A 23,778-nucleotide genomic window follows, 5' to 3' on the forward strand; every position below is an offset into this window, starting at 1 on the left:
CTCTCGGGAATGGATTAATATCGTTATGTGGGGGTCCACTGTATTACTGTGAAAACAAGGGATTGAATACTGAATGAAACTGTTAAGGGATGGTCATATTGGAGAAATAGCTTCCTGAAAAATAGAGATTAATTTGAAAGTAAATTTGAAAATACGGCCTCATTATAAAAGTGGCGTGATCCATTTCCCGGAGCTCATAAGAACTGAAAAATTATCTGAAACTCGTAAAAAGATTTCTTTTAAACAAAGACCAGAATACTTTGTGGATGTTTCAATGATTATATGACAGGGTACTGTACTCTGCAGGAAGATATTGCAGGATGAATTAAAGTATTTTTCACTGTTTAAATTTTTGGTAACACACTGGCTGTCTTCCACTTAGGCAGGGTGACCCAAGAAAGAAACACTCGCCATCATTCACACTATCACTGTCTTGCCAGTTCACGCAGATACAACAGTTTCGACATCCCTCCAAACAGCAAATATCCCTACCCCTCCTATAATTTTTTAAACATCCCAATAGTTGAAGCACTTATGATATTACTCCCCTTGTATCCCGTCCTAGTATTCTACCACTTTTTGAAGAAAATCTTTCTAGTATTCTTTCATCACAAGTATTTTTTGGTTTATACTTAGGCTAATTGTTTTTCATGTTTGTATCAAGAATGTTTTTAACTTCCTTTCTGTATAATTTTATTGTCTGATGTGTTATCTTTCTCTTTTTCTATCGGCCAACAAAGGTATTTTTGCACATAGATATAAAATACCAACAAAGTTGTAAGACAGACACAAAAGCCAAATGAATGTTTTATTAAGACTTGAAAAAAGAACTTAATCAGCAAGCAAAAGTTGGCTAAATAAAGTATCCAGTCTGTCTTTGTGCCTTTGCTTTGCAAGTGCATTATTAGCTAAAAAGGCATTTTTTATTTTGGGGGGTTATTACTATCCGCTTTTACTGTTTTTACTTTTTTTAGATGCGGACACCACACAACCGCTGCATATTCCAGTTCTGGCCTAACTTGAATTGTGATTTTTTATTTTTCAATATTTCTCCCTATGTAAAAGCTGCAGTATTGGAAGTGTGCCAGTGTAGCAGAAGTTACTAAGTATTCCTTTTATGTTGCGTTCTGGATGGAAATAAATGGTATAAAATACCGACACAATGGAAATATAAACACTTAAACAGTATAATGTGATCCTTTATTGAAAACATTTCGCCCACGCAGTGGGCTTTATCAAGTCACAAACAGATCTACCTGTTTGATACTCGTGTCAATAAAGGATCACATTATACTGCTTAAGTGTTTATATTTCCATGTTGTATTCCTTTGGTACTTCATAGTTCAGAACTGTGGCTTCTTGTTTCCTTTTCTGGTAATACCTGGAAATTTTCCTTACCTGTTTATTTTATCCCTTTATAATCTTGTGTGCTCTTACAGTGCATCATATTTCCTCTTTTCTTCCAATCAGCCAGTGAGGGACTGTCTAATAGGGACTGACCTTTCTTCGTAACTTGTATTTTTTTTTTTTGTTATGGTAGCAATTTTGTAGCTCATCTTTGAACTTTTTCCATTTTGTTCACATGTTCTTTCTAGTGGGGACACCATACAACTGATGTATACTCCAGTTTTGGTCAAATGTATATTGTGAGCAGATTTCTCAGCATCTCCCCATCCCTATTTCTAAAGACTATTTTGAAGTGGAACAGTATTTGCATACCTGGAGGGAGTTCCAGGGGTCAGTGCCCCTGCGGTGCAGTCCATGACCAGGCAGTTTTGTACCACAGTGTTTCATTCATGAGATAGTCAAGTGACAATCTTTTGTCAATTAAGAATGTTAGGTCTATCTTTGTCTGATGCTTTTTTTGTTTTATTAAGCAATCTGTTCATTTGTTTGGCATGTTTTTGTTTTGTCCCATTTCTATTCCATGATACTAACCCACCTTAAATTCCATCATCCATACATCACTCTACTTCCTCAAACTTTGTATCTATCTGCTCTCCTAATCCTCTCCAGTTTTGTCTACTGAAGCAAAGCTATTCTTTCAGACGATCATCTTATTACTGGTTATGTAATGCCCTGGATATATATTGTCCAGTCCAGTGGGAGTATGGTCGCCTCAACATGCACTATACTGTTGTCTCCAAGCGTAAAATTGGTAAACTCATTTCAGAAGGCCATGTTCGAGGTGAGTAAAAGGTGCAGTAATACCTTGTATACATTGTGGGGAAAGGAATTTTGTATTGTACTTAATGATCAGCATTCTTTTTTAACACATCAATTTTACAGGCTAAGAGCAGTTATCCTACCTCATCTGCCACCTCCTGGATGCATCCTAATATAGTCTACTAACACCCAGGTACTGCTAGGTGAACAGGGGCAGCAGGTGTAAGGAAACATGCCCAGTGTTTCCTTCCATGCCAGGAATCGAACCACAAACCCTCAGTATGTGAGCTGAGTGCACAACAACCGAGTCAAATTAGGAATGACAAGAGTTACAACCAGCCACACAATGAGCAAGGTCCATAAGAAAAAATCAAAGAAACTAATGTCTGAATTCTGGTGCGCACTTGCAAATGTGATACTCGTGACTCATTTGCACTATTGACTTTTCTTTTATCATCAAAGAGGCTCTGAGTTATAAACCAGAAATCTAACTTGTTTGTTAGTTAGGTACTTAAGTTTTGATAATTATGAATGATTACTCTATTATTAATTCAGTACATTATAACCATTTCTAATTTGCCAAGTCATAATAGGCCAGAGACAGAGTAAATTTGATCCTACTGGAAGTAGTATTCTACTACCCAACAATGTAAAATGGGGTAAGGGAATTCATCCTCATGGTTGATGTTGTAACTGCTGAGAAAATATTGACACCAATGCAGTGCATGTTCATTTCATGCCATGCACCTCTTAAGTGAAGGAACAAGATGGTTTCAGCAAATAGTGACATGTCATGTAAGGAATACCAACAAAGATAAAGCAGGGACCATTATTAAAAGTACAAGATTTCTGTCAATAAGATTTGCAGTATATTACTATACTAGATTATACTGATAAAAATTCTCCACTCTGTGAGCAAGTGGAGAAGAATCCTTCCTCTGTAAGCCATGCATATTGTAAGAGATAACTAAAATGTTGGGAGCAAGGGGCTAGAACCCCTTCTCTTGTATAAATTACTAAATGTATAAAGAAGAAAATTTTATGTTTCTTATTTTTCTGGTCACCCTGCCTTGGCGGGAGACGGTTGTCGTGTTAAAAATTTGTGTATTGTATGCGTCTCTCTAATTCTGTTATCATATTTTTAATTTTACATATATACTTAATAGTACAGTAGGGCCCTGCCTTACTGCGTTTTGCCTCGGGGTGTTCCGCTAATACGGCAATTTCAAATTATGATCAAAACTTTCTATACGGTTCCCAGTCTTTCTAATACGGCGTGCCCCACCCGGTTTGTTTACATTCTCCATGAGCACATCTCCCTATTATGTTTGGAAATTTTCCAAAATTTCAGGTGTTTTTTAGTTATTGCATATTTTATATGTACTCTGCTAATTATACTTATGTGTACTTGTACCTAAATATACTTGCACACTGTGCTCGCATGCAGGTACACATTAAAATCACTAAGAGTGTTCCTCTAGTCTTAACACCATAGTAATAATACTAATTTTTTTTTTTTTTCAACAAGTCAGCCGTCTCCCATCGAGGCAGGGTGACCCAAAAAGAAAGAAAATCCCCAAAAAGAAAATACTTTCATCATCATTCAACACTTTCACCTCACTCATACATAATCACTGTCAAACAATAATACTAATACATAATAATAATCATTCTTGGTCACATTAAATGTCTTATTTTATGTTAATAGACTTTTTCATTAATTCATCTATGATATTTTCTTCAAAATTATACAAGAAACACATTCCATAGCATATAAACATGCTATGTTTATATGCTATGGAGGTGTGATAGCCAGGCGAAGGGAAAACATTACGTTTTTTCTGGTCCAGCACCAGAGAAAACGTGTATGAATCTGCATTTGGCCTAGTCACTCCCCTTAACACTCTGCTTTTGTTTACAATTCTCAACATGAATTATTCATTACTTCTCCCTTTGTTTATGATGGCATCTAAAGGTAGTTGTTAGAAATGATTAAACTTGGTGAAACGAGGTATGTTGATGGTAATAATATGGCTCTGGGCCACATTAAATATCATGTAGGCAGGTAGGTGTAGCTATGTAGCCAGGTGGACTACATAGCTACATCTACCAGCTACCTACATTTCACTTCCTACAAATAAATACTACTCGCCTCTCATCCTACATTAAGACTACACATTTTAAGGTAAATAATGAGTGTACTGTATGTGTACTTTATTGCTCTGGGCTGCTTTAAATATTGTATATTAAGACTGGGATGGGGAACCAGGGCTACCTACACGTGACTTCCTACAGAGAAATACTACTCGCCTCTCGCCCTACGTTAAGACTACAAAAATTTTAAGGTAAGTAACGAATGTACTGTGTATGTACTGTATTTTACTTTTTATTGTGTTTTTAATGCCTAGTTCTATTACTAACTTAATATAAGTTAGTGTAAACTTATTATTATTATTTTTTTTTTATTATCACACTGGCCGATTCCCACCAAGGCAGGGTGGCCCGAAAAAGAAAAACTTTCACCATCATTCACTCCATCACTGTCTTGCCAGAAGGGTGCTTTACACTACAGTTTTTAAACTGCAACATTAACACCCCTCCTTCAGAGTGCAGGCACTGTACTTCCCATCTCCAAGACTCAAGTCCGGCCTGCCGGTTTCCCTGAATCCCTTCATAAATGTTACTTTGCTCACACTCCAACAGCACGTCAAGTATTAAAAACCATTTGTCTCCATTCACTCCTATCAAACACGCTCACGCATGCCTGCTGGAAGTCCAAGCCCCTCGCACACAAAACCTCCTTTACCCCCTCCCTCCAACCCTTCCTAGGCCGACCCCTACCCCGCCTTCCTTCCACTACAGACTGATACACTCTTGAAGTCATTCTGTTTCGCTCCATTCTCTCTACATGTCCGAACCACCTCAACAACCCTTCCTCAGCCCTCTGGACAACAGTTTTGGTAATCCCGCACCTCCTCCTAACTTCCAAACTACGAATTCTCTGCATTATATTCACACCACACATTGCCCTCAGACATGACATCTCCACTGCCTCCAGCCTTCTCCTCGCTGCAACATTCATCACCCACGCTTCACACCCATATAAGAGCGTTGGTAAAACTATACTCTCATACATTCCCCTCTTTGCCTCCAAGGACAAAGTTCTTTGTCTCCACAGACTCCTAAGTGCACCACTCACTCTTTTTCCCTCATCAATTCTATGATTCACCTCATCTTTCATAGACCCATCCGCTGACACGTCCACTCCCAAATATCTGAATACGTTCACCTCCTCCATACTCTCTCCCTCCAATCTGATATTCAATCTTTCATCACCTAATCTTTTTGTTATCCTCATAACCTTACTCTTTCCTGTATTCACCTTTAATTTTCTTCTTTTGCACACCCTACCAAATTCATCCACCAATCTCTGCAGCTTCTCTTCAGAATCTCCCAAGAGCACAGTGTCATCAGCAAAGAGCAGCTGTGACAACTCCCACTTTGTGTGTGATTCTTTATCTTTTAACTCCACGCCTCTTGCCAAGACCCTCGCATTTACTTCTCTTACAACCCCATCTATAAATATATTAAACAACCACGGTGACATCACACATCCTTGTCTAAGGCCTACTTTTACTGGGAAAAAATTTCCCTCTTTCCTACATACTCTAACTTGAGCCTCACTATCCTCGTAAAAACTCTTCACTGCTTTCAGTAACCTACCTCCTACACCATACACTTGCAACATCTGCCACATTGCCCCCCTATCCACCCTGTCATACGCCTTTTCCAAATCCATAAATGCCACAAAGACCTCTTTAGCCTTATCTAAATACTGTTCACTTATATGTTTCACTGTAAACACCTGGTCCACACACCCCCTACCTTTCCTAAAGCCTCCTTGTTCATCTGCTATCCTATTCTCCGTCTTACTCTTAATTCTTTCAATTATAACTCTACCATACACTTTACCAGGTACACTCAACAGACTTATCCCCCTATAATTTTTGCACTCTCTTTTGTCCCCTTTGCCTTTATACAAAGGAACTATGCATGCTCTCTGCCAATCCCTAGGTACCTTACCCTCTTCCATACATTTATTAAATAATTGCACCAACCACTCCAAAACTATATCCCCACCTGCTTTTAACATTTCTATCTTTATCCCATCAATCCCGGCTGCCTTACCCCCTTTCATTTTACCTACTGCCTCACGAACTTCCCCCACACTCACAACTGGCTCTTCCTCACTCCTACAAGATGTTATTCCTCCTTGCCCTATACACGAAATCACAGCTTCCCTATCTTCATCAACATTTAACAATTCCTCGAAATATTCCCTCCATCTTCCCAATACCTCTAACTCTCCATTTAATAACTCTCCTCTCCTATTTTTAACTGACAAATCCATTTGTTCTCTAGGCTTTCTTAACTTGTTAATCTCACTCCAAAACTTTTTCTTATTTTCAACAAAATTTGTTGATAACATCTCACCCACTCTCTCATTTGCTCTCTTTTTACATTGCTTCACCACTCTCTTAACCTCTCTCTTTTTCTCCATATACTCTTCCCTCCTTGCATCACTTCTACTTTGTAAAAACTTCTCATATGCTAACTTTTTCTCCCTTACTACTCTCTTTACATCATCATTCCACCAATCGCTCCTCTTCCCTCCTGCACCCACTTTCCTGTAACCACAAACTTCTGCTGAACACTCTAACACTACATTTTTAAACCTACCCCATACCTCTTCGACCCCATTGCCTATGCTCTCATTAGCCCATCTATCCTCCAATAGCTGTTTATATCTTTCCCTAACTGCCTCCTCTTTTAGTTTATAAACCTTCACCTCTCTCTTCCCTGATGCTTCTATTCTCCTTGTATCCCATCTACTTTTTACTCTCAGTGTAGCTACAACTAGAAAGTGATCTGATATATCTGTGGCCCCTCTATAAACATGTACATCCTGAAGTCTACTCAACAGTCTTTTATCTACCAATACATAATCCAACAAACTACTGTCATTTCGCCCTACATCATATCGTGTATACTTATTTATCCTCTTTTTCTTAAAATATGTATTATCCTACCATCATGCAAAACTGTGTAAACTTGTTGTCTGGTATTTATATGCATTTATCAGTGGAAAAAAGTGTTCTGCTTTCTGGCAATGTCTGCTTTCCAGCAGTAGCCTGGAACCTAACTTGCCGTATAAGTGGGGCCCTACTGTATAGTATTTATTAGCAGCCTGAGTATTGGCATTGCTTTCATATCATTGTTTTAATTTTCCTATCACAAGTCCGCACTCAGCCTTATGCCCTCTGTTATCCTTCCAGTCTTACATCATGGTGTTTACATACAATGATATAGACTGCCATAATCATTTTTGTAATTCCTTGGATTTATAAATGCATTTTCTGCCTTTTTTTTTTATTATTTATTTTAATCCTCAAAAATGTTTTTTTAATGGGCAGATTCAATTTGATTTTGTATTTGTAATGAATGAATTAATTCTGTACTAACTTGTAACACACCCATTTACAGATTGGGATGATCCTAGACTCTTCACCTTAACAGCACTTCAGCGTAGAGGATTCCCTCCAGAGGCCATCAATAACTTCTGTGCTACGCTTGGATTAACCGGCGCTCAAATATCCATTCATCCCGATGCCTTAGAGGCTTGTGTGCGTGATGTTCTCAATGTTACTGCTCATAGGTAAGTTGATAAGTATGCATGAGGCTTGTGTGTGGGATGTTCTCACAGTTCTTGGTACTTATGTGTTTGTTGTTGCTTTTTGAAGCCTATGATGGCTTATGCCATATGAACCCTGATCCCACAAGTCTGGTGTCTAGACATTCTTTTAGTGCTTAGATATTGCCCAACCTGCTTATGGTATGGAGAAAAGAACACTTACCACCTAGAATATAGAAACCTGTCTGCTTAAAAGCCAGAGCTGTTAAGGAGGACTGAAACTGAAGGATGTCTGGTACAAGCAGAATAAATCTTTGAACAATAGAATAGAAAGCATTCTACTGTATTATACTACTATATAGGGCACCAAGGGCAGCTTGTGCAGTCCACTATGTGTAATTTGAAAAAAAGGTGACACCAGCCGGGTATGTTCCAAAGATGTACCATTGAATCTACCAGGAAATGGTCTTCATCACCAGCCCAGGAACAGGATTCCTTACAATGACTAATGAGTCTCTGATGAGATACATCTCGGTGCTGGTGCTTGAAAGGTGCTGCTAGAGTGGTTGAAGTTTCCTGTAATTTTCATAAAGAAAAAATCGGAAATGGCACTCAAACGATGGTGCCCCAAATTATGATAATCTTACAATTTTACTGATAATTTCTCACTGTTTTACATTGCTTTTGGATAATTATGCAATATAAATTTTATTTCAGATTCATCTCTAGTTTTTATTGAAAGCATTTTCAGGTTATAATTTGTCCATGGACATACGAACTAAGAACAGAACACCAGCTCATCCCCTGATAATGCTGCAGAAAGATATTCACAATTTGGTCCACACTACCTGAGGGGAAAATATGTACATATACCGTAGAATGACTGAAAAATAGATCTCCAGTATTTAATTTAACCATAGTGTAAAAAAAAGTAGTACAGTGTTTATGTTCCTAAAGATATCTTCAGAGAGAATGAAGAATGAATAAGAGAGCATACATTTGTGTAGGCACTGCATATGATTGTAAAATTTCAGACATAATTTAAAAGAATTTTGGGTTCTGCTTTGTTTGCCTATGGCTGTGCCTGGTGTAATCACTAATATATGCTGTGACGTATCCACAACTGTTTAAAGGGAAGAAGGATCAAAGGGCTCATGATCTAAGGAACTGGAGCAAACCTTCCCCTGATTAGCTTCTGCTTTCCAGGCTCTGTATGTGATCTTCCTGGATTTAGCACTTCCCCATGAATGTAATAATGCATATTCACAGTGCTGACTTTCTCAGAGAACCCATGATTATGAAATAACCCACAAAATTGCAGTAAACCCACAAATAACTTGGGAGATGTGTTCCTGAAAATTGGTGCTTTGTGGAAATTAGCTTTTTGGGAAATGAAGAACATGGAAAAAATAGGGTTACATTCAGAGACTTTAAAATTTACTAAATAATTTTTTCAAACATTCCACTTGCTATTTAATAATGTTTATCTTACCTTACTTTCTAGTTAATGTTATTTGTCGACATGAGTATATAGATAGGGTCAATGTTACCCTACTGGGCTGAGGTGGATGACTGTGGTTCTTGTGTTTATGTGGAGGCAGAGTTGTCATCAGTTGAGGGTTGTACTGGGGTGCTCTAGTATTCTGTAATGTGTGCCATGTTTGCAGAACTTTATACAGCTGATAATAAGGCATCATGAGTTGCTCCAAACCCAAACTTAAGAGCAGTGTTTCAAGAAGTATCAGTGTCCTCTTCAGTGAAAAGTCTAACTCTACCAATAAAATAGAGTTGCTTGCATGCAGCAGTTACTGTTGCACTATTAACTGTTTATCTACAGGTTCTGCTTCATCATCTGTTATCCACCTTGCTTCTAACTGGGAACTGAGCTCCTTCAGCATTTCTTTTGCAGTTGGTTCTTAGTCATCCTTTTTCAAACAATTCATTTATGTTTTCGTGCATATCTTCAAATATCTCACGACTCATTCCTTGCCAGGGCCACATTTTCTCAAACCTGACAACTTACTGAGAAAAAACCAAAGAGAAAATACCCAAAAGTGTTTGACAAACAGTTAGTAATGCACGTGACACTACCAGAAGCAGCTGCAAGCAGTGTGTGTAGTAGTGAGGAAGGAGGAGAACTGCGCTTTTCCAAATTCTCGACCCTTAGGTCCAGTGTGGGTCGGGGAATATTAGTAATGACTAAAATTTCTGACAAAATGTTAGGAAAAATGGGCACAGATGCAACTAATGTGATGTTTTACTGTGGCAACATTTCTCTCCATAAACTTTGCCAAATTTCTGGAGAGCAAAACATTGCCACAAAATAAATTAAAATTCTTATACCAAGCTCACTTTTTTTCCCACAGTTCCTGCACTTATGAAATATGATAGTCAAGTAACATCCAAGGATAGCACAAAAATATTGCAAGTGATAGTTACCTATGGAGGAGCAGGGTGGATATTCATATTTGGGAAAAGTGAGACTCGGAACAGTGCATATGTTACATGCGATGGACTGGGGCCAAGCTGAAGCCATCCTGTCATGGATAACCAGAAGGCTGAGATTCCTCAATCACTAGTCATTGCATTAGCACGCTGATGATTCTACTCAGGTTCACTCTTCTGCAGATCCTTTCCCAAAACTGGGTCACCTTAACACTGTGGCAAGTTTAGGCAGTTTGTGGCCAAATATTGACTTTGAAGAACAAAAGGCACAATGTCATGATTGCAACAATACACGGATAACCCACACACAGGAGAAGGAAACTTATGACAACATTTCAGTCTGACTTGGACTGTTGACTAGTTACACACTGACACAAGAAGGTAAGGATGCCAATATATATACAGGAGGAGGGCAGGGACGGCACGGGACAAAGACCAAAACGTCGTCATAAGCTTCTTTCTCCTATGTGCAGGTTATTTGTGTAGATATGGACTTTATTGCTGGGAGCAAGGGGCTAGTAACCACTTCTCCTGTATAAATTACTAAATTTAAAAAAATAAATTTAATTTTTCTATTTAGGTCACCCTACCTCAGTGGGATACAACTGGTTCATTGAAAAAGAAAAAGTGGACTTTATCCCTAGGGAGGCACTAATAGTAATATTAGTCCTATTGTCCTATTGGTGTATCCTTTTTAAATATTTAAACAGTATGGGCAGATATGGATTATGTTTATGTAAACATGGGGCTAGAAAATGTTGCCTTCAAAATCAAGATAGGCAGTAGTAAGCTGGGAGGATAGGCAGTAGTCAGCTGGGAGGATAGGCAGTAGTCAGCTGGGAGGATAGGCAGTAGTCAGCTGGGAGGATAGGCAGTAGTCAGCTGGGAGGATAGGCAGTAGTCAGCTGGGAGGATAGGCAGTAGTCAGCTGGGAGGATTGGCAGTAGTCAGCTGGGAGGATAGGCAGTAGTCAGCCGGGAGGATAGGCGGTAGTCAGCCGGGAGGATAGGCGGTAGTCAGCTGGGAGGATAGGCAGTAGTCAGCTGGGAGGATAGGCAGTAGGCAGTAGTCAGCTGGGAGGATAGGCAGTAGTCAGCTGGGAGGATAGGCAGTAGTCAGCTGGGAGGATAGGCAGTAGTCAGCTGGGAGGATACGCAGTAGTCAACTGGAAGGATAGGCAGTAGTCAGCTGGGAAGATAGGCCGTAGTCAGCTGGGAGGATTGGCAGTAGTCAGCTGGGAGGATAGGCAGTAGTCAGCTGGGAGGATAGGCAGTAGTCAGCTGGGAGGATTGGCAGTAGTCATCTGGGAGGATTGGCAGTAGTCAGCTGGAAAGATTGGCAGTAGTCAGCTGGGAGGATTGGCAGTAGTCAGCTGGGAGGATAGGCAGTAGTCAGCTGGGAGGATAGGCAGTAGTCAGCTGGGAGGATAGGCAGTAGTCAGCTGGGAGGATAGGCAGTAGTCAGCTGGGAGGATAGGCAGTAGTCAGCTGGGAGGATAGGCAGTAGTCAGCTGGGAGGATAGGCAGTAGTCAGCTGGGAGGATAGGCAGTAGTCAGCTGGGAGGATAGGCAGTAGTCAGCTGGGAGGATAGGCAGTAGTCAGCTGGGAGGATAGGCAGTAGTCAGCTGGAAGGATAGGCAGTAGTCAACTGGAAGGATAGGCAGTAGTCAGCTGGGAATATAGGCAGTAGTTAGCTGGGAGGATAGGCAGTAGTCAGCTGGGAAGATAGGCAGTAGTCAGCTGGGAAGATAGGCAGTAGTCAGCTGGGAAGATAGGCAGTAGTCAGCTGGGAAGATAGGCAGTAGTCAGCTGGGAGGATAGGCAGTAGTCAGCCGGGAGGATTGGCGGTAGTCAGCCGGGAGGATAGGCGGTAGTCAGCCGGGAGGATAGGCGGTAGTCAGCCGGGAGGATAGGCAGTAGTCAGCTGGGAGGATAGGCAGTAGTCAGCTGGGAGGATAGGCAGTAGTCAGCTGGGAGGATAGGCAGTAGTCAGCTGGGAGGATAGGCAGTAGTTAGCTGGGAGGATAGGCAGTAGTTAGCTGGAAGGATAGGCAGTAGTCAGCTGGGAAGATAGGCAGTAGTCAGCTGGGAAGATAGGCAGTAGTCAGCTGGGAAGATAGGCAGTAGTCAACTGGGAGGATAGGCAGTAGTCAGCTGGGAAGATAGGTGGTAGTCAGCCGGGAGGATAGGCGGTAGTCAGCCGGGAGGATAGGCGGTAGTCAGCCGGGAGGATAGGCAGTAGTCAGCTGGGAGGATAGGCAGTAGTCAGCTGGGAGGATAGGCAGTAGTCAGCTGGGAGGATAGGCGGTAGTCAGCTGGGAGGATAGGCAGTAGTCAGCTGGGAAGATAGGCAGTAGTCAGCTGGGAGGATAGGCAGTAGTCAGCTGGGAGGACAGGCAGTAGTCAGCTGGAAGGATAAGCAGTAGTCAGCTGGAAGGATAGGCAGTAGTCAGCTGGGAATATAGGCAGTAGTCAGCTGGGAGGATAGGCAGTAGTCAGCTGGGAGGATAGGCAGTAGTTAGCTGGAAGGATAGGCAGTAGTCAGCTGGGAAGATAGGCAGTAGTCAGCTGGGAAGATAGGCAGTAGTCAGCTGGGAAGATAGGCAGTAGTCAGCTGGGAAGATAGGCAGTAGTCAGCTGGGAGGATAGGCAGTAGTCAACTGGAAGGATAGGCAGTAGTCAGCTGGGAAGACAGGCAGTAGTCAGCTGGGAGGATTGGCAGTAGTCAGCTGGGAGGATAGGCAATAGTCAGCTGGGAGGATAGGCAGTAGTCAGCTGGGAGGATAGGCGGTAGTCAGCTGGGAGGATAGGCGGTAGTCAGCTGGGAGGATAGGCGGTAGTCAGCTGGGAGGATAGGCGGTAGTCAGCTGGAAGGATAAGCAGTAGTCAACTGGAAGGATAGGCAGTAGTCAGCTGGGAATATAGGCAGTAGTAAGCTGGGAGGATAGGCAGTAGTAAGCTGGAAGGATAGGCAGTAGTCAGCTGGGAAGATAGGCAGTAGTCAGCTGGGAGGATAGGCAGTAGTTAGCTGGAAGGATAGGCAGTAGTCAGGCGGTAGTCAGCTGGGAGGATAGGCGGTAGTCAGCCGGGAGGATAGGCAGTAGTTAGCTTGAAGGATAGGCAGTAGTCAGCTGGGAAGATAGGCAGTAGTCAACTGGGAGGATAGGCAGTAGTCAGCTGCGAAGATAGGCAGTAGTCAGCTGGGAAGATAGGCAGTAGTCAGCTGGGAGGATAGGCAGTAGTCAACTGGAAGGATAGGCAGTAGTCAGCTGTGAAGATAGGCAGTAGTCAGCTGGGAGGATTGGCAGTAGTCAGCTGGGAGGATTGGCAGTAGTCAGCTGGGAGGATTGGCAGTAGTCAGCTGGGAGGATTGGCAGTAGTCAGCTGGGAGGATAGGCAGTAGTCAGCTGGGAGGATAGGCAGTAGTCATTTGGGAGGATAGGCAGTAGTCATCTGGGAGGATATGCAGTAGTCAGCTGGAAGGATAGGCAGTAGTCAGCTGGAAGGATAGGCAGTAGTCAACTGGAAGGATAGGCAGTAGTCAGCTGGGATGATAGGCAGTAGTCAGCTGGGAAGATAGGCAGTAGTGAACTACTACTACCACCACTACTACTACTGCTACTACCACCACTACCTCTTCCTGCCTATATATACCCGTCCTGCTCCACTTCTCGTTAGTGTGACTTTGTAAATGGTCCAAGTCGGACTGAAACGTCGTCGTAAGCTCCTCTCTTCTATGTGCGGGTTATTTGTGTATCGTTCCAGTCACGATATTGTGCCTTTTTTTGTTATTTAGGCAGTAGTTAGCTGGAAGGATAGGCAGTAGTCAGCTGGAAGGTTAGGCAGTAGTCAGCTGGGAGGATAGGCAGTAGTCAGCTGGGAGGATAGGCAGTAGTCAGCTGGAAGGATAGACAGTAATCACCTGGGAGGGAAATCATGCCCGTGTATTTATAGAAAAATATATTACCTCTGCCTTTCTGTTAATTTCACATTTACCGATGATACTTTCATGACACTTTCTTCTAAGTAAATAAGTTATTCAGGTACAGATATACATAAATACAGTTACAAAAATTATCGTAAATAGCAGTATATGTGTTCATTACCTAGGATAACCCCCAAAAAAGTCAGTGACTTCTATATTGGTCCTTGTGAACATTATAAAAATCATCTTTCAATAAACTGGCTGTATCCAACCAAGGCAGGGTGGCCGAAAAAGAAAAACGAAAGTTTCTCTTTTTAAATTTAGTAATTTGTACAGGAGAAGGGGTTATTAACCCCTTGCTCCCAGCATTTTAGTCGCCTCTTACAACACACACGGCTTACGGAGGAAGAATTCTGTTCCACTTCCCCATGGAGAATTATAATATTAATAATTAATAATTTTATTTTAACACATTGGCTGTCTCGTGGTGAGGCAGGGTGACCCAAAAAAACTTTCATTGTGTTTATGATAATTATTTTTGTGTATTGGTTACATTTTAATTTATTTATTGTTGCGTTTATTGTAATTCTGCTCAGTAAATTTTCTTGTGTTTTCTTGACAGAGCCATGGTTGTTTTGGAGCCCTTGAGAGTGGTCATCACCAACTACCCTAATGAAGGTCCTGTTTCTGTAACTGTACCTAATATCCCTGGCAATGATGCCAAGGGTGCTCACACTGTCATTTTTGACAGGGAACTTTGGATTGAGCTTTCTGATTTTAGAGAGGTGGGTGATTCATTCAGGAAGAATATGGTACTTGATAGAATTTGTGGACTGTGTGCAGTTATTGATTGAGAACAGCTTGAATAGTGTACATAAATGATTCAGAGAACCATATATGTACACTATTATCAGTCCCTCAGCCTGGAATTGACATAATCAGACTGTCAATCTTGATAGTTTTATTGCATCGATTCCGGGCTGAGGGACGGATTACCTCCAACTCCTTCTGATCTTCACCATTCTTCTTTGCATTCGACTGATGAAGCCACTGTGTGGCAAAACATTTTCACAGTAAAGATACCAAAGTGTTGCACATGTGTCTAATTTATCAGCTTGCAAAGGCTTTAGACTAGGTCTCACCATATGCATGCTGAAGTGAGATACTATTTAAAACAATAGGTTAGTGAGTTGTCTCTTTTTCTGTGATTTGTTTATGCACATGCATAGTTATGTTGCCTACTGTACATTTGTAAATACAGCCTCTCCTCACTTAACGGCGGAGTTCCATTCCTAAGACCACGTCATTAAACGAATTCATTGCTAAGTAAGGAGCATACTATAATGGTAGTGAGTTTGTGTCAACCATCTTTGATATTGTTTTAATGTCACCTTTGCACCATTTATAATATTTCTTTCTTTTTGGGTTACCCTGCTTCGGTGGGAAATGGCCGATGTGTTCAACAAAAAAAAATTGAATGTTTATACAATAGTGTACTGTATATTGAAATAAACAGAATAGAGGAAATCAGCTCTAATATACATTATTTAGGTATGAATACTGGTCAGAGAGCATGTCGTAAGTCCAAGGAGTCGGTAAACAAGTATGTCGCTAAGTGAGGAAAGGGTGTATAGTGCATAGGATAAATATTTATCTTATGAGTAATCAAGATTATTTCACCTCTTTAGAAAGAAGAAAATGGCTACAGAAGATTGACCCCACAACAGACTGTTGGTCTAAGGCATTGTGGCATGATAATCAATGTTCAGGAAGTGGTCAAGACTTCATCTGGGGAAGTAGATTACCTCAAAGTTACATGTCAACCGGCCACAGACTCTAACAAGCCTAAGGCATTTATCCACTGGGTTGCTCATCCACTCAAATGTGAAGTTCGTCAGTATGAACGTTTGTAAGTACTGAAGTATTGGCCTAATAACTCATTTTGATTTGTCTCCCATTATATCATCCTACCATGTTACTAAAAATTCCAGCATTATTTAGATGACAAACATTCTGAAGGGAGGGGGTAAAGGAGAATTTGTGTGCAAGGGGCCTTGGACATACAGCAGGCATGTGTGAGCATGTTAGATAGGAGTGAGTGGAGACAAATGGTTTTTGAGACTTGACGAGCTGTTGCAGTGTGAACAGGGTAATATTTTGTGAAGAGATTCAGGGAAACAAATTAGCTGGACTTGAGTCCTGGAGATAGGAGGTACAATGCCTTCACTTTAAAGGAGGGGTTGGGGATATTTGCTGTTTAGAGGATGGCTAAACTGTTGTCTGTGGCAGGACAGTGATAGTATTTACGATGGTGAAAGTGTTTCTTTTTTGGGATCCCTTGCCTCGGTGGGAGATGGCCAGTGCATTAAAAAAATATTGGTCAAAGAAATTTAATGTAAAATGATTTCAACTGATAACACATAAAAATATCAATGAATGTTAAGGTGTGTAAGCTCTAGTTAAGGTAGGTAACAATACCTCTTTATTAATAAAGTAATCTTTAATGGAAAATGAATACAACACACATTAACCCTTTCAGGGTCCAAGGCCCAAATCTGGAGTCACGCACCAGTGTCCAAGAATTTTCAAAAAAAAAATTTGTTATTTTTTCTTATGAAATCGTAGAGAATCTTTTTGTGAAGGTAATAAAACAAAAAGTACGAAATTTGGTGGAAAATTGACGAAATTATGCTCTCGCGAATTTTGATGTGTCAGCGATATTTACAAATCGGCGATTTTGCCGACTTTGACTCCCATTTTAGGCCAATTACATTATTCCAATCAACCAAATTCTTAGCTATTTCACTAGTATTACTTCTATTCTATCGATTGAGCACAAGAAATCGCCAAGTCAACTGTTTCAACTACAAAATAAAGTGATCGGAAATTGTTAATTTGGCCAATTTAACACAAAGTTCAAAATATCCCAATTTCAAAATAGGGTCCAGAATGAACAATGTAGGCATTCCTGGCACTAAACTAACATTTCCTCTGTTCATTAGTTATGTTTTGAGTCTTTACAAATAAATTCCATTTTGATTTTTTATTCACATAATGAATTTTTATTCATACCAAAAAATAGAAGATTTACTCTTATGCAATACTGTAATAATTGTATAAATATCATCACCATATTTGTGAATGTATATTAGACCCACCAGCTGATGTGTATTAGACGTGTGAGGTCGTTTGTTTACTCTTGAATATCGGCAAAAATTTAACATTTCCGCTACTTTGAGCTCAGTTTCAAGCCATTTCCAATGCTAAAACCAATCAAAATCATCTCTATTTCTGTAATATGTCTTCCATTCTATCAATTGAGACCAAGAAAACGCAAATACAACTATAAAAAACATACGAAAAAACACTGCAAAGTTGCTGTTTTAATCGAAAAATCACGATTTCATTTTTTTTCTCTCATTATACACAGTGTGCTGCAGGATCTGTTTTATGTGGTGCACACATACCACATAGATGTATTCTCTCATATCTAGGCCCAAATGTACCACTCACAGTTTATCAGAGTGAGCTGAGCTCATGGCGTAGATCTACGGTTTGGACCCTGAACATAAAGCCGTAGATCTACGGGACGGACCCTGAAAGGGTTAAGCAAACAGAAATAAAGATCTTGATCATTTGGCAGATAATAGAGAACTAGAACACATTTGACTCAAAACTATTAAGACTACACAAAATTGTCATGCTCCTTCATCTAAATTTATGTTTACCTGGAGAGAGTTCCGGGGGTCAACGCCCCCGCGGCCCGGTCTGAGACCAGGCCTCCTGGTGGATCACAGCCTGATCAACCAGGCTGTTGCTGCTGGCTGCACGCAAACCAACATACGAGCTACAGCCCGGCTGATCCGGAACTGACTTTAGGTGCTTGTCCAGTGCCAGCTTGAAGACTGCCAGGGGTCTGTTGGTAATCCCCCTTATGTGTGCTGGGAGGCAGTTGAACAGTCTCGGGCCCCTGACACTTATTGTATGGTCTCTTAACGTGCTAGTGACACCCCTGCTTTTCATTGGGGGGATGGTGCATCGTCTGCCAAGTCTTTTGCTTTCGTAATGAGTGATTTTCGTGTGCAAGTTCGGTACTAGTCCCTCTAGGATTTTCCAGGTGTATATAATCATGTATCTCTCCCTCCTGCGTTCCAGGGAATACAGGTTTAGGAACCTCAAGCGCTCCCAATAATTGAGGTGTTTTATCTCCGTTATGCGCGCCGTGAAAGTTCTCTGTACATTTTCTAGGTCGGCAATTTCACCTGCCTTGAAAGGTGCTGTTAGTGTGCAGCAATATTCCAGCCTAGATAGAACAAGTGACCTGAAGAGTGTCATCATGGGCTTGGCCTCCCTAGTTTTGAAGGTTCTCATTATCCATCCTGTCATTTTTCTAGCAGATGCGATTGATACAATGTTATGGTCCTTGAAGGTGAGATCCTCCGACATGATCACTCCCAGGTCTTTGACGTTGGTGTTTCGCTCTATTTTGTGGCCCGAATTTGTTTTGTACTCTGATGACGATTTAATTTCCTCATGTTTACCATATCTGAGTAATTGAAATTTCTCATCGTTGAACTTCATATTGTTTTCTGCAGCCCACTGAAAGATTTGGTTGATGTCTGCCTGGAGCTTTGCAGTGTCTGCAATGGAAGACACTGTCATGCAGATTCGGGTGTCATCTGCAAAGGAAGACACGGTGCTGTGGCTGACATCCTTGTCTATGTCGGATATAAGGATGAGGAACAAGATGGGAGCGAGTACTGTGCCTTGTGGAACAGAGCTTTTCACCGTAGCTGCCTCGGACTTTACTCTGTTGACGACTACTCTCTGTGTTCTGTTAGTGAGGAAATTATAGATCCATCGACCGACTTTTCCTGTTATTCCTTTAGCACGCATTTTGTGCGCTATTACGCCATGGTCACACTTGTCGAAGGCTTTTGCAAAGTCTGTATATATTACATCTGCATTCTTTTTGTCTTCTAGTGCATTTAGGACCTTGTCGTAGTGGTCCAATAGTTGAGACAGACAGGAGCGACCTGTTCTAAACCCATGTTGCCCTGGGTTGTGTAACTGATGGGTTTCTAGATGCGTGGTGATCTTGCTTCTTAGGACCCTTTCAAAGATTTTTATGATATGGGATGTTAGTGCTATTGGTCTGTAGTTCTTTGCTGTTGCTTTACTGCCCCCTTTGTGGAGTGGGGCTATGTCTGTTGTTTTTAGTAACTGTGGGACGACCCCCGTGTCCATGCTCCCTCTCCATAGGATGGAAAAGGCTCGTGATAGGGGCTTCTTGCAGTTCTTGATGAACACAGAGTTCCATGAGTCTGGCCCTGGGGCAGAGTGCATGGGCATGTCATTTATCGCCTGTTCGAAGTCATTTGGCGTCAGGATAACATCGGATAGGCTTGTGTTAATCAAATTTTGTGGCTCTCTCATAAAAAATTCATTTTGATCTTCGACTCTCAGTCTGGTTAGCGGCTTGCTAAAAACTGAGTCATATTGGGACTTGAGTAGCTCACTCATTTCCTTGCTGTCATCTGTGTAGGACCCATCTTGTTTAAGTAGGGGCCCAATACTGGACGTTGTTCTCGATTTTGATTTGGCATAGGAGAAGAAATACTTTGGGTTTCTTTTGATTTCATTTATGGCTTTTAGTTCTTCCCGCGATTCCTGACTCCTAAAGGATTCTTTTAGCTTAAGTTCGATGCTTGCTATTTCTCTGACCAGTGTCTCCCTGCGCATTTCAGATATATTGACCTCTTTTAGCCGCTCTGTTATTCTTTTCCGTCGCCTGTAAAGGGAGCGCCTGTCTCTTTCTATTTTACATCTACTCCTCCTTTTTCTTAGAGGAATAAGCCTTGTGCATACATCGAGTGCCACCGAGTTAATCTGTTCTAGGCATAAGTTTGGGTCTGTGTTGCTTAGTATATCTTCCCAGCTTATATCGGTTAGGACTTGGTTTACTTGGTCCCACTTTATGTTTTTGTTATTGAAGTTGAATTTGGTGAATGCTCCCTCGTGACTAGTCTCATTTTGTCGGTCTGGGGCTCCACGCATACATGTCTGAACCTCAATTATGTTGTGATCTGAGTATATTGTTTTTGATATGGTGACATTTCTTATCAGATCATCATTGTTAGTGAATATGAGGTCTAGTGTATTCTCCAGTCTAGTAGGCTCTATTATTTGCTGGTTTAAATTGAATTTTGTGCAGAGATTTAAAAGCTCGTGTGAGTGTGAGTTTTCATCAGAGCTGCCTCCTGGTGTTATTTCTGCAACAATATTATTTGCTATATTCCTCCATTTTAGGTGCCTTAAGTTGAAATCCCCCAGGAGCAAGATGTTGGGTGCAGGAGCTGGAAGATTTTCCAGACAGTGGTCAATTTTTAACAGCTGTTCCTGGAATTGCTGGGAAGTTGCATCCGGAGGCTTGTAGACTACCACAATGACTAGGTTTTGGTTCTCGACCTTTACTGCTAAAACTTCCACTACGTCATTTGAGGCATTAAGCAGTTCTGTGCAAACAAGTGACTCTGCAATGTACAGGCCAACCCCCCCCTTTTGCCTGTTCACTCTGTCACATCTGTATAGGTTGTAACCTGGGATCCATATTTCGTTGTCCAAGTGATCCTTTATGTGGGTCTCAGTGAAAGCCGCGAACATTGCCTTTGCCTCTGCAAGCAGTCCACGGATGAAAGGTATTTTGTTGTTTGTTGCTGGCTTTAGACCCTGTATATTTGCAAAGAAGAATGTTATCGGACTGGTGGTATTGTTGGTACTGGGGGGGGATTTTTTTTCCGGCATTAGTATCTGTATCTGTTGGTTTGGAGTGGAGGCCATCGACTGTGGTTCCACTCCAGGAATGACTGGATTTGGTGTACGATTTCTGCCATTTCCTGCCAGTTTTTTTTCCTTCCTGGCACTAAAAAACCTCTCCCTCTTGAGTGGCTGTGGCTACCCAGGTTTTCCCATGGCCTGGATGTTTTGTATCTTTTTGTCCCCTTTAGATGGTATGCCTGGCAATTTAAGTTATAGCACAGTCTTTCCTGTACTGAAGAGGTACACATTTCAGGGTGAAAAAGCTTACAGGAAGGGAGTTTGCATTTTCCTGTTGTCATATGGACATGACATTTTCTAGGGTGGTCATAGTTGCATGTCCCATCTGTTTTTCCAGATTTCCCATGCCAGCAGATACCAAGTGCATAGTATGTGCACAGGCTTGGTTTCCGTTTGCCTTGGGTTTCTGTGACTGTATTCCCTGTTGGTGCATGTTTCCCTGTCTTATTCCTATCCTCCCTAGCACCAACAATGGAGCTCCCACCAGTTGTTTTTGGTAATTTATCCTCACTATTGCTATTGGAGTCCTCTTGTTTGCTATTTCCTGCGGTATTTCTAGTTTGCAATATTGGTTTTATCTTATCTTTGACTACACTTGTTTCCCTACTATGGCTCCTGTCCTCTATGAGGTCATTTATATGTATTCCTTCCTGCGTATAATTCCCGACTACCTGGACAAAATCTCCAGCTTCACCATTACTGTCTCCCAGGACAGTATCTCCAGCTTCACCATTTCTGTCTCCCAGGACAGCACCTCCAGCTTCACCATTACTGTCTCCCAGGACAGCATCTCCAGCTTCACCATTACTGTCTCCCAGGACAGCACCTCCAGCTTCACCATTACTGTCTCCCAGGACAGCACCTCCAGCTTCACCATTACTGTCTCCCAGGACAGCACCTCCAGCTTCACCATTACTGTCTCCCAGGACAGCACCTCCAGCTTCACCATTACTGTCTCCCAGGACAGCACCTCCAGCTTCACCATTACTGTCTCCCAGGACAGCACTATCAGCCCCACATTTACTGACTACCAGGACATCACCTCCAGCCTTACAGTTTCTGACTACATGGCCAGTATCAAGGGCAGTACCATTCAGCCCAGACTTTTTATGTTCCCATCTGTTGTAGAAAGCTTCCAGGTTTTCTATGAAAGCAGCTTTGATGTTGTCCTCTTTTAATACCCTTGTGATTTTAGTCCACAGATTTTCCTCATTTGGGCATACCCAAAAACACTTCTCTGTTTTAATACTGCTTGTAGCTAGTTCTGGGATATCTGCACAAGGAGCGTGACACCAATTTCCACAAAAATGACAATTTATCCATGTGGAAGCCCGTTTGTTTGACTGACCACAGACTACACACAGCTTCATAATGATGTGAATGGTTGATTTACTGCAATTCTACTAGCAACCTCTTGAATATTATATTAATAACCTTAAATGAAGCTCTAGCTATTTGTATTTCTGTTTCTAACTCTTTTTGAATATTGGACAGCTTACCGTCACGTTACTGATTTTTAATGTTTGTGTTTATAAGGGCGCCTACAAACCCATCCGTTTACAGTCTGCTTTATTGTCCAACGAAACTGTTTGAAACCAGTCCCGGGTTCGGACCAGTCAAGGGTTCGGACCAGTCAAGGGTTCGGACCAGTCGATCTGCTCTGATCAGTGGGTCACTTATTTAAAACATACTGGTCGGTGATTTGAGCTAACACATGAAGGATCTACTGGAAATTATCTACCCGAGTAATATGTGATTTGACTGATACAAAAGTATAACTTGCGTGTTGAAGAGCCAGTGATATCTGGCAGCTCCTACAATGACGTACAGTCGACCTCTTTGTTTATCAATCGCTGTATCTGGTTTTTCTATTTTTGTTTTTTCCGTCTCCACCACAATAAATGCTATATTATCACTATAGTTGACTGGTGCAAATTTTGGAGGAAGGACGCTTTTTCTGTAGTAATAATTGCTTCTCGTTGTGTATATTGCGACCGCTGGTAACTACAGGTTAATTTTTGATCTAAATTTCTTTGGTATTTAACCCTTTCAGGGTCCAAGGCCAAAATCTGAAGTCACGCACCAGTGTCCAAGAATTTAAAAAAAAAAAAAATTTTTATTTTTTCTTATGAAATCGTAGAGAATCTTTTTGTGAAGGTAATAAAACAAAAAGTACGAAATTTGGTGGAAAATTGACGAAATTATGCTCTCGCGAATTTTGATGTGTCAGCGATATTTACGAATCGGCGATTTTGCCGACTTTGACTCCCATTTTAGGCCAATTACATTATTCCAATCAACCAAATTCTTAGCTATTTCACTAGTATTACTTCTATTCTATCGATTGAGCACAAGAAATCGCCAAGTCAACTGTTTCAACTACAAAATAAAGTGATCGGAAATTGTTAATTTGGCCAATTTAACACAAAGTTCAAAATATTCCAATTTCAAAATAGGGTCCAGAATAAACAATGTAGGTATTCCTGGAACTAAACTAACATTTCCTCTGTTCATTAGTTACATTTTGAGGCTTTACAAATAAATTCCATTTTGATTTTTTATTCACATAATGAATTTTTATTCACACCAAAAAATAGAAGATTTACTGTTATGCAATACTGTAATAATTGTATAAATATCATCACCATATTTGTGAATGTATATTAGACCCACCAGCTGACGTGTATTAGATGTGTGAGGTCATTTGTTTACT

At 41.1% G+C, this 23,778-nt stretch overlaps 1 protein-coding gene across 1 annotated transcript in view; it reads left to right on the top strand.

The window, feature by feature from the left end:
• GlnRS (Glutaminyl-tRNA synthetase) overlaps positions 1-23,778 on the top strand; it is a 42,720-nt gene that overhangs the window by 17,323 nt on the left and 1,619 nt on the right. Inside the window, exons 9-12 of the mRNA XM_070103049.1 lie at positions 2,049-2,188; positions 7,711-7,882; positions 14,851-15,013; positions 15,917-16,137. Of these exons, the coding sequence (XP_069959150.1) occupies positions 2,049-2,188; positions 7,711-7,882; positions 14,851-15,013; positions 15,917-16,137 (696 nt within the window). The remainder of the gene's footprint in view (positions 1-2,048; positions 2,189-7,710; positions 7,883-14,850; positions 15,014-15,916; positions 16,138-23,778) is intronic.

The sequence above is a fragment of the Cherax quadricarinatus genome, chromosome 84 (genome assembly GCF_038502225.1).
Source record: "Cherax quadricarinatus isolate ZL_2023a chromosome 84, ASM3850222v1, whole genome shotgun sequence".
Classification (NCBI taxonomy): domain Eukaryota; kingdom Metazoa; phylum Arthropoda; class Malacostraca; order Decapoda; family Parastacidae; genus Cherax; species Cherax quadricarinatus.